The 11,633-nt window shown below is 29.1% G+C and overlaps 1 protein-coding gene across 5 annotated transcripts; it reads right to left on the bottom strand.

The window, feature by feature from the left end:
* Positions 1-4,897, bottom strand: LOC133701868 (formamidopyrimidine-DNA glycosylase). 5 transcript variants are annotated; one of them, XM_062126015.1, is made up of 10 exons: positions 4,514-4,888; positions 4,140-4,191; positions 3,959-4,016; positions 3,497-3,565; positions 3,262-3,387; positions 2,279-2,329; positions 1,542-1,619; positions 1,179-1,440; positions 844-878; positions 1-693 (listed from the first exon to the last, which is right to left on the bottom strand). In XM_062126015.1, exons 1-10 carry the CDS (start codon positions 4,740-4,742, stop codon positions 253-255), a joined length of 1,401 nt encoding a protein of 466 aa, XP_061981999.1. In that variant the 5' UTR covers positions 4,743-4,888; the 3' UTR covers positions 1-252. The 5 variants fall into 5 exon arrangements, 3 of the variants coding, with proteins under 3 accessions (XP_061981999.1, XP_061982001.1, XP_061982000.1); XM_062126017.1 differs by having other exon boundaries at positions 1,341-1,440; XM_062126016.1 differs by having other exon boundaries at positions 1,179-1,281; positions 4,514-4,886.
* Positions 4,898-11,633: the final 6,736 nt, after the last annotated feature.

Below are 11,633 nucleotides of genomic sequence, written 5' to 3'. Positions count from 1 at the left end.
TTTGTTTGCTAATTTAGAAATTCTTTCATTTAATCCATTCAAATAAGATTTACATCTTCCAGAGGCAGAGAGCCCTGGTTGTACGATTAATAGAAGCCGCTGGCATTAGCAGAAAGACAGTAACTTGAACAAGACAGACAAATTCGTTTCACTGTCAATACAAGCAAAAACTAGATGCCCTACCACCTTTCCATACTTCCAAAATTAGGGCTCAGGCTTCGGCAGCACCATGTGATACCTCACAACAGCAATCTACTTCACTTTCTTCCTTGGTTTGTTAGTATTTTGATTGTTAACCAATTTCTTGGGTGCTTTACCTACCATGACTTGTTTTCTACTGGTCACTCTTCTAGGTTTTTTCTTCTGATCGCCGCCGTGGTCGTGGTCGTCGTCGTCGTCGTCAGCAGTGGCAGCAACCTCATCTTCTTCACTGTCAGTATCACTTGCTTTGGATTTTCTTTTTGCTAAAGGCTTTTTCCCGGGACTTTTAGGCCTCAACTCTCTCTTTGATTTGGCCTTTCTTGCAATTTTTTCTTCCTCGGTAGCTGGTTCACTGCCACCATCTTCATTATTGTCATTGTCATCATCATCCCCATCTCTTTTTTTCTTTGAAGTTCTTGCTTTTGGTTTTCCCACTGCTTTCCCAGCTTGGTTTCCATTTAGCTTCTGTAACCCCGGTACATAGGCTGTTGTCTAAAACCCAGAATACAAGCCCATAAAAATCAACTACGTATTTTTTTCAATGGTTAAAGTGCGCATGCACATGATAATATGGACACTCATATTCATCTGCTTAGTAGAGCAAATAAAGAAATATCATAAGCTCGCTTTTAAAAGACATACCCTACCACCAGCAACAATAAAATCAATCTCCTTCCCTGCCACAATGAAGAAGTTTTATCAATGTTCGTGTGAAGGAAACTAAAACAACTTAAGAAAAGGATAGGCAGGCCTTTGTGAATCAAAACAAAAGGGACTGGAAGTCAGGATGTCAGATCTAAAAGTTATTTTAACTCTTCAACCAAGTCACTTCTATCTTCATATCTTTGGCACGCACTAACAGCAGGTAGTGATATGTGTATGATGGGATAGAAAAAAAGAAGCCACTGTTAGAAGGGGGGCAACAATCAACTAAATGTCATGCTACAAGAAATAATATGGAGGGTAGGGAAGCAAACCATCAATGAAAGTCTTCTTAGACTTCTTTTCCCTAGAATGAAAAATCCAACTGTTTGGGAACTGACTACTATCTGCCCCAACTTCTACTGCTTTTTCAATCACCTGTAAAAAGAATTTTTTTTTTTTATCAAAAGGATTACTATATATCAAAAGTATCTTACCATTAACTTTTCCAGGTTTCTTTCCCCATCGAAAATGAAACAACCATTCAAGAGGAAAGCGGTCGCAATCAGCATCAACTTCAACCGCATACTGAACAACCTACACATGTTTTTATCTACTTCTCCATGAAAATTGCATGTTTAACAAATCAGGTTTAAGTGGTTGCTTACAAGAGTTGCAAATCAAAACAGATTTCCTACCTCCTTGATGCAATTGTGTAAAGTTGCAGAACTTTCTCTGGATAAGCTGGAAGCAATCTGCAGTGGATGAATTCTAGCCTGTGCATGAAAAATAACAATCATCAAAGTCCACATCAGGCAGGAGATACAAGGAAAGTCAGCCAGGTCATCAAATCAAGATATTGTTGAATGTCAAGTAAATACAGTAACTACAGATCCCCAGAAACAAATAGGGCCAGCAGAAGAAGCCTAATATTCTCTATTATAATATAGGCCATTGTGTTCTTTCTGTTAAAGCCCATTTTACACTACATTTAACTTGAGCCAAGCACTCCTAGCTAGATTGCCAGTTGGTCTTCAGCAACAAAAATAAACAATTTTAAGCAGGCCCTCAATTGCTATCCCTCTACTTCTTAAGAATGAATACATTATACTTACATTTTAGCTGCATGCACTCATCCAATTAAACAATCATCAGTTTGCAAAAATTCATCTTTTGAAAACAATTCCAAAATTCTTTTGATTCATGAAAACGAGAACACTTTATTAATTTTCTGAATAATATGACAAATAAAAGCTAAAAAAGCAACACTATGAATTCTCTGAGCCTAGGGTTTGTCATCATCAAATTAAGAAAAAACAATCATGCATGTATCCAAGTTAAAAGCTTGATAATTGACTACGATATGGTGCTTCAATCAAAACACAATTGAATCAAACTGTAATTTGGTACCCATGTTAAAGTGAGGTACACTAACTTGGTATAGCACTTCATCTGCAATCCAGTTACCAATTCCAGATACAAAACTCTGCAAAAATTAAACACAATTAGATTGATTATTTAACAAAGAATTTTAAAACAAACGTTTCATTTTGTGTTGAAATGTACATTTGAAAGAACAGTCGTATGCAGAAATACTATAACCATGTCAGCAGTTTAGAGCTAAAAATAATCATTTAAAAAAAGCTTGTAAAGGCACTCTGTTATAACAAATCATCATATTGACCATTTCATGACCATTTACATCTCCAAAACTATAACAAGTAATGATGGGAGGAGACTTTAAAACCTCTTTGGGGTAAAAGAACTTGTCAATCATTCTAGGCATGTGATTAATCCTAGCAGTTGTTAAACAATTATTATTGAGCACTACTTTGCCAACCATATTGTTTTCTAGCGATTAAGTGTTCCTTAAACTGTAGGAGGAACAATAGTACAGGATCAGGATGTTTTGATTTCCTAGTCTTTTAGCTTATGAAACCTGGGCATGTCCTTTAAGAATTTAGCACGAGGCCAGGAGCTGAGATAATTACCATTTGCAAGAGGCCAGGAGCTGAGATAACTACCATCCACCATAATGTCAGCATAAAACCATATCCAATCTTATTGGCATTGGCTACACCAATCAGATTATGACTGCCACTTTTGATGGGCTAAATGTGGTTGAAAAGCCTTTCTCTTCACTAATATTGCTTCTTATTAATCTTGAGCCATCTTTCACTTAAATGGTCACACCGACCTTTTGAATATCATTAAGTAAAACATGCCATGAGTACTACTTGTCTTTGTTACTCATTATTTTCAAAAATAAAAATGAAAGGGGATTGTCAGCCATGCATTTTGAAACATTTGACCAATAGTTACCCCTAAATCACTCTCCATGCCCCACTTGCTTATTTACACCTTTATGTCTCTTACGCTATCTTAGAAATAGTACAGCAAATCAACATAAATTTTAACCTGATCAAGTAATAGAGCCTTAATTGCAACTTTCTTCTTGCTTAGGGATCCATGAAGTTCATCAACTGTCATCGGCTCCAATAATGCATCGGGGCCCAACTCAGATATCGGGGGCTTAGAAGCTGGCTGCACCAAGGAAAGAAGAAAAGAATATTGTTATGAACAATTACAAAATACCTACCAAAGTACATAAATTTGAAAAGTTCATCCAGAATAACAAATGGTATTTGTGTACATCTTCAAGCAAGCGGACTTTAGCAAATCGCCTCTTGTCAGTGAAAGAAAGCTCCAGACCATCATCTAGCTGCAGAAAGAGTGTTGCATGTTGATTAACTGGTAGAAAAAGTACTCAATGCAGGAGCCCTCATCACAGATACAAAAATTTCTAAGTGTCATAAAAACCTCTTGTAACTTTGCAAGTTTCTAAACAATACGCATACTTTCATAATTTTATAGAACTTCCATGTTCTAACTTGAAACCCTAACTCTTCATTCCAAAAGTTCAAATTAGAAATCTTTTGGATTTTTCTTGCCCTGTTAGTGAATAAATTGAGAGACTTGTTTGCAATTCCACAGTCAATAGAACTCCAAAACCAATAACCAAATGGATCATGCCAGAATTATGAATTATTTATTCAATAAAACACTTGCATGGAAATGGAAACTTTATTAAAACATATAGCGTAGTGATTCATACCTGGACAAAAAACTTTGAATATTTGGAAGGCCACTCATCAGAGTCATTTACTGCAGACCTGCACGCAATTCTCTAATATAATCAACACCGAAAGATCATTTGTACAAGACGAAAACACAAGAAATAAGTTATCTCAGCAAGCTAGGAGTGTTGCATGTGCATATTACAGAACACAACTCGCCTTTTATATTTGGTAACCGCAACTCCTTTAATATATACAGCACCAGCCATCCCTGAAATGTGATCCTTTATGTTTAGTAAGCAAAGCAATGGGATTATGAAAAACAAAGAAATGGTAATCATAATCTTTTTACTTGAAATTGTTATGGTTTTCAAGGAATGAGAACATATAAACAAAAACATATCTTTGCATCGTTTACACACATAAATATCAAATAAAAACTTTGTTAAAATAACTAAAATATAAAATAAACCCACTTTCCTAAAACCCTAAGAAACAGCAAGTAAAGAAAACTCATGTCACAAAAGCTCTCAAGAAATCAGCTTTAAAGTGCATGAAATCAGAAACCCAGTAAAAAGAACGTAGTATATTACCAAACTGAAAGGAAGGGAAGGGAGGGGAGTCGAGTTGGAGCCACAAGTTCTTTCCCTTTCTAAGAGCAGAGACAATAGTTTTTCCAACAAGCGCTGCCACAAAATCAGGAGGAGAGACTCCATCGATGACTTTACTGTCGTCGGCAATGATGGCCTTCTTTATCTTCTTCCCTATGCAATGTTCCTCTATCGCCCTTCTCGCCGCCTCTACCTCCGGTAGCTCTGGCATTCTTCTCTTTGCTCGGTCTTTTCGATGTTGGATGAGAATCGAGAAGATGGCTTTTACTCCTTTTTCTTCTTTTTTTTTTAGTGGACAGACTTTTTCTCGGATTATAGATGGATGAAAATTTATTAGGTATTATTGGAGCACAACTCTCTCACTCATGAAAAAACAATGGATTAATTACATGGAGCTATTATAATTTGATTTTAAAAAATAAATTACACTTTGTATTTCATAAATTAGATAAAATAACTAAAAACAATTATAATAAATTCGTTCTTTTTCAGTTTTTTTCCCTTCTCTCCCTTCCTTTCTCTCTTTTCATCTTTTTTTATTTTCAATCAAAACCCTCGAATTTTATCGATTAAATCAAAAATTCTTCCCCTCTTCAGCTCGTTGTTTTTCTTAAACCCATTTTTTTTTAGTATTTATAAGTATAATAATTATTATTTTTTAAAATATTTTTTATTTAAAAATATATTAAAATAATTTTATTTTTATTTTAAAATTTTATTTTTAACATCAAAACAATTCAAAAATATAAAAAAATTTAAAATTTAATTTTAACCACATTCTCAAACAATTATTTAAGATCAAAGCAATAAGAAGTTCATCATTGATTTAAATTCACCAAAGCTTTATATTAATTTAGAGTTTGTTTGTTTTTGTATTTTAAAAATATTTTAAAAAAATTAAATTTTTTTATTATTTTTACTTTAAATTATGTGTGTTTTCAAATTGTTTTTGACATGCTGACATGAATTGGTTTTTAAATTTTTTTAGTTTTTTTATTTTAATATTGATATGAATTTATAGGTTTTTTTTTAATAATTATTTGAAGAAACTTGAGTCAAAACTTGATTCAAAACTAACTCTTGTTTTCAAATTGTTTTGATATACTAACATGAATTAGTTTTTAAATATTTTTAGTTATTTTATTTTAATATTGATATGAATTAATAGGTTTTTCAAAAAATAATTATTTAAAAAAACTCATTCAAAACTAACTTTTATGTGTGTAAATTACTATTATTTTATATCAAATAATAAATAGTAAATAGTACTCGGTTAATATGGATAAAAAAATTCACAATTGACATGCTTTGTTAAATTTTTTTATGATGTGACTACTAACTTCTGATTTTTTTTTCATTCATTTTGGATATAAATTTTAATTTTAAATGATATTGATATTATTGAAAAAACAAAACAAAATTTTGGTTATAAATACCATAAAACAACATTTGTTATGACCCTAATCAAAGGTAGTGGCGAGAATGTTAAGTTAGACGGAGATCCAAGGGAGCAAATGGGGGCGCCATTGTCAGCCCACAACCCAAAAAATATTAATCATTAGTACTATTATTAGTAAAAACCTAAAAAAAAAAAGCTAGGTGTTTTACTATTTAGTTCTGGTTTAAAAAAAGTTATTTTATAAAAAGTACTTTTAGTTGAGGTTGGTTTGGAAAAATATATGTTTGATTAAAACTGTGGTTGAAATTGAGGTTAAATAAAAAGTAGTTTAATGTGTTTGGTTAAAAGAATGCTTTTCAAATTGAAGTTATAAAATATTTATTAATATTGATGGTTTTTAATTTAAATATTGTCGATTTAACTACTGTTATGATATCATGAAATAAATAATATTGATATCAAATATTTTTTATTGTTCTATTAAATTATGTGCAATTTCATAACGTACGAAATCTATCCAACAAGGACTATATTTTCTCGCAACAACATCATGTAATATATCATCAAGAATAAAATTGAGGTGGAGATCAAATTCTACAAATACTACGTCATCAAGCAATCTACTTCTATTTTTTTTAATAAAACACAAAAATTAAATTAAAATTAAAATTTTTTTTAACCAGGTCGGACCCGGCAAGAATAAAATTGGGATTGCCTTCTAATTTTTCAAATAAAACACAATTAAAAAAATGAATTTTTTTTTACTGAGTCAGACCTCGGTTTAATGCATTTAACTTTGACCCGGACCCGGACCGGCCGGAACAGTGGAGAGTGACACCACTGTTCACGTGAACAGTGAAGAGTTTGCTCTCCACTGTTAATTAAGTGAGCAGTGGAGAGTTTGCTCTCCACTATACAAAGAGACAGCAGGAAAAAGCATGAAAAAATTGCTTCAACTGAACCTACGGTTGCACCTCATATTTTGTGGGTCCCATGCATCAAAACACAACTATTATTTATAACCAAACACTGTATTATTGAGGTTGACAAAAAAAGCAGTAGCTACCGCAAACCCAAACTCCCTCTTATTCTACCATTCATTCACTATTTGCTTTTTTTTTCCTTTGAGTTTTTTTATTAAATTAGTCCTTTGATTTGATTAACATTGAATGGAGTTCTCGTGTCTCAAAAAAATTATATCATAATATTGGATTGATATTTATTTTTATAAAAAATAATTTGATTTTTTTTTCAAATGATTGAAAATAAAAGAGCTAGAATTGAAATTAAAAAAAACAATGCAGCCTTTTAGTTAGGAATGATAATTTAATCTGAATTCGATAAATATCGACAAGAATGGATAGGTATTGTTTGGACCCAATAGATAATGAGTAAGGTATGAATATTATTAAACCCAACTCGAAATCTGTCCGAACCTAACTTAAAATATATTTTTATATTATATAAAAATATTTATAGAATATTTAGATTTTTTTTAATACAATATGATATATAAATACCTTAATATTGACATAAAACATATATATATATATATATATATTAACTATTTTTATTTTTTTATTGATTAATAAATAATAATAGATAATGAATGCCATTGAATACCCGAACCTTGATGAATAGTTTATGAATATCTAAATTTTTTATCCAATGTATAATAAATAAGATATGGATATCAAGAAATCCAACTCGTTGGTACCCATTGTCATCCATACTTTTGTTTTCTATAGAAATAATCAGGTACAAAAATCAAGGAAAAAAAAAAAGAAAAGAAAGAAGAAGAAGAATGAATCACATGAGCTACATTAGATCTATATAATTATCACGTGTCATTATAAAAGAAAGTCTTTAATCAAGACTAATTCAACGACATCAAAAAAATCACATACACCTCTATAACGACATCAAAAAAATTTATCGTTAAAGCTTGAAAAAAATCACATGCACCTCTACTATAGAGTGTTGCCTTTCCTCACTTATTTGCACATGGGATAAGGTTTCTATGAAGTAAAAGATAATTAAATTCTACTAGAGGCATGATATAAAATACCAGTTAGGAGGGTTTACCTGGTTTGATCATGGTTTTAAAAAAATTTATTATAAAAACATTAAATCAATATTGTTTCTAAAATATTTTTTTAAAAAAAATTAAATCAAGTTTTTATCAAATCAATCTATTTACAGCACACCTACCAAGTCGGCTGCCCAATAAATTTTGCTTTGGAACTTAACCAAGTCCGGCATCAAAGTCGAAAGGTCAGCATGATGACTTATTAAACTTGACTTAGTTTAATAATAATGTAGAAAAATTTCGTTGTATAGCTCCAAGTAGAAAAGCAATTTATTATCTTTAGCTAGAAAAATGTTTTCCTCTAAACCAATCATAATAATGTAAAATCTTATAAAAGAATTTCCATCCAAACCATTGAAAAGTTTTTTTTTTTTGTATTTACAAAACTAAAAAATATATATATCGAAAAACCTAAATGGATGAACACAAAGTTAGATTTTACATTTTTTTGGTATGAAATTCGTATTTTAAAGTTTTACAGATATATATATATATATATATATATATATATATATATATATATATATATATATATATAACTTATGATGAGATTTTAATAATTATCCCTCTAAAATACTATCTATTTGTAAAACGAAAATAATTTTCAGCATATGCTATGTTTATTGAGTTTAAATTCTTGTATTATATTGATTTGCTTTATTGTGTTTTTATAATTTTATTTTTGTTTATTATCACCACCTCCAATATATTAGTCTCTCTTTGTGATCTTGGATCAAGGACCGACACTAGCATGTTTTCATGGTGATGCATGCCTCTTTTTTTTTTTAATTTGCTTTTTAAATTTTTTTCTGAACTGTAATTGTAATTGTTTTTTTAAAAAATTTATATTGAAATGCATCAAAATAATATTTTTTATTTTTAAAAAATTATTTTTAAAATCAGCACATCAAAACAATTTATGACAAAAAAAAATTAATTTTTAATTAAAAAAATTAAATTTTAAAAAGCAACATTAAAAATAATAATAAAAAAATCACCATTTTCTTTCACTATCAGGTCGCATAGTGTGAGCTATTGTAATTCCAAGAGATATGAGGCCTAAACATGTGTTGCTTAGTCAACAGGTGAATAATTAATTCTTAATTTTATTAAGATCCTCGTGTGCTTAAACTATGATTACACTCTAGATTAATTCCCCACAGTGATTGAATGCAGATATTTGTAGAGGAGTTGGAATTTACAGATTTTTTACGGTAATATTATGATGGTTATTTTTTAAAATATTTTTTATTTAGAAATATATTGAAGTAATATTTTATATTTTTAAAAATTTATTTTTGATATTAATATATCAAAATAATTTTAAAAACACAAAAAAAATTATATTTTTTTAAAAATAAAAATAAATAAATTCTCGAAAAACTTTTTTAACTTTCCCTTAATCAAATTTCTTCACGTTTCTTCTACAAATCTAATGTTATATTTTTTATTTTTTAAAATTTATTTTTAACACTAAATCTCTATATAAAATTTAATTTTATATAAAGATCCTGCAGAAGTTCATGCTACCATCCACGGCAGGCTAGGAAGTTTGAATTTTTTTCCCAAGAAACAGAATATGATAGTTTCCATGGCGGGCAGCAAAATTTAAATAGTGTTTAGGATTGTAGCAGATATTGTATTTTTAAAGTATTTTTTACTTGAAAATATATTAATATATTATTTTTATTTTTAAAATTTATTTTTAATACTAGTATATTAAAATAATATAAAAAATTAAAATAAAAAAAATTAAATTTTAGTAAAAACATGACCAACCGAAAATTAAATTTTAGTAAAAGCACAACCAACCATATTACCAAATACATTTCTAGATGAGTTATTGGTCCAACTAAATCGAAGCAAACCTTTAATTCTAAAGTTTTTTTTATTATTATTATTTGCTTTTTTGTTTTTACAAAATAACATCATTTTAGTATTTTTAAAATTAAAAAATTTTAAAAATATTTTCTTAATTAATTTGGATTAACTCATCAACTTGTGATCCAAACCCTAGACCATGCTAAATTTAATTATTATATGTTTGTGGGTTACATTAGTGGAAGAACACAACCCCTCTTATATAATTGTTTTATTTATTTTTTTTCTTTATCCAGTTTTCTATTAAAAAAAACTTCTCATAATTCTTAGTTATCAAAACAATTGGTTTGCTAACATCATTTTATTCTTTTTTTATCCCATTATTACTAATCAACCTATTAAGTTAAGAAAATTGAAATTGATTACAGCTAATCATTTTCATTGATAGTTATTATGATTATTAATTACCCTACTAAATTAAGAAATTCTATTGAAATTTAAAATAAAACGATATTAATAAATTAATTGTTTTGATTTACAGTATATTAGTGGTCTCTATCTGTGACCTTGGATCAAGGACCGACACTAGCATGCTTTCATAGGCCTAAACATTTGTTGCTTAGTCAAGAGGTGAATAATTAATTCTTAATTTTGTTAAGATCCTCGTGTGCTTAAACTATGATTACAGTCTAGATTAATTCCCCCATATTAATTGAATAATGCAGATATTTGTAAAGTAGATTGGAAATTACAGATTTTTTACGATAATAATAATGTAGCGATTAATTTTTAAAATATATTCTACTTAAAAATATATTAAAATAATATTTTTTTTATTTTTAAAAATTTATTTTTAATACCATCATACTATAGCGATCTAAAAATATAAAAAAATTAATTTAAAATAAAAAAATAAAAAAATCTTTTTAAAATACAAAAATAAATGAATTCTTTGAAAAACTTTTCTAACTTTCCCTTAATTAAATTTCTTCACTTTCTTTTACAAATCCGAAGCCAAACAACAAAAAAGGTGTTGATTACTTCATACAAAAATATATTAAAATAATATTTTTTATTTTTTATACTAGTATATTAAAAAAAATTTAAAAATACAAAACACTTAAAAAAACAAAAATAAACGGAAAAGTTTTCAAACTTTCCCCTAAATCAAATTTCTTGACGTTTCTTTTACAAATCGGAGGCCAAACAACAAGAGAGAGGCAAGCATGGTCCCACTCGTAAAATGGTGTCGTATAGGCTAAGCCAACTAATGCGACGGGCCAGTAGAGAAGAGGACTTGTCTAGTTAATGAAGGTTATTATCAGCGGAGTGGACAGGCCGGTGCTTCTCTTCGCCTCCTTCTCTACATGCCACGTGTCATTGCCTACGTCATTTATTTTGTTTTCTGTTTATATATGAAAAATATTTCAAAGTCATTCTTGAAATTAATTATTGAGAGGGTAAATTCATCATTAATTTCTTGAATCCCAGATATAGATATTTTTCTCCTTTTTTTTTTGGATTTAAAAATTTCTATAGAGCTTGTGTATTTATCTCAAATTTGATGATTTTTTTCTTTAAAAAAAATAATGGGAAAAAACATATTATTTAAAATACACGTATTTTTTAGTTATAGAGTATTCAATGTATTTTTACTGTATTTTTTAAAATACATTTCGGTATGTAGAACATGGAGGAGTACATGGAGGCATACTCCTGTCTCTTTTAAAAGTGTTAAAAGAATCCTCTCTGCCTACAGAAGAATCTAGAAATTTAATTTCCTGCATAAGTCT

The sequence above is a fragment of the Populus nigra genome, chromosome 8 (assembly GCF_951802175.1).
Source record: "Populus nigra chromosome 8, ddPopNigr1.1, whole genome shotgun sequence".
Taxonomy (NCBI): domain Eukaryota; kingdom Viridiplantae; phylum Streptophyta; class Magnoliopsida; order Malpighiales; family Salicaceae; genus Populus; species Populus nigra.
This window is presented reverse-complemented; position numbering and strand designations above follow the sequence as displayed.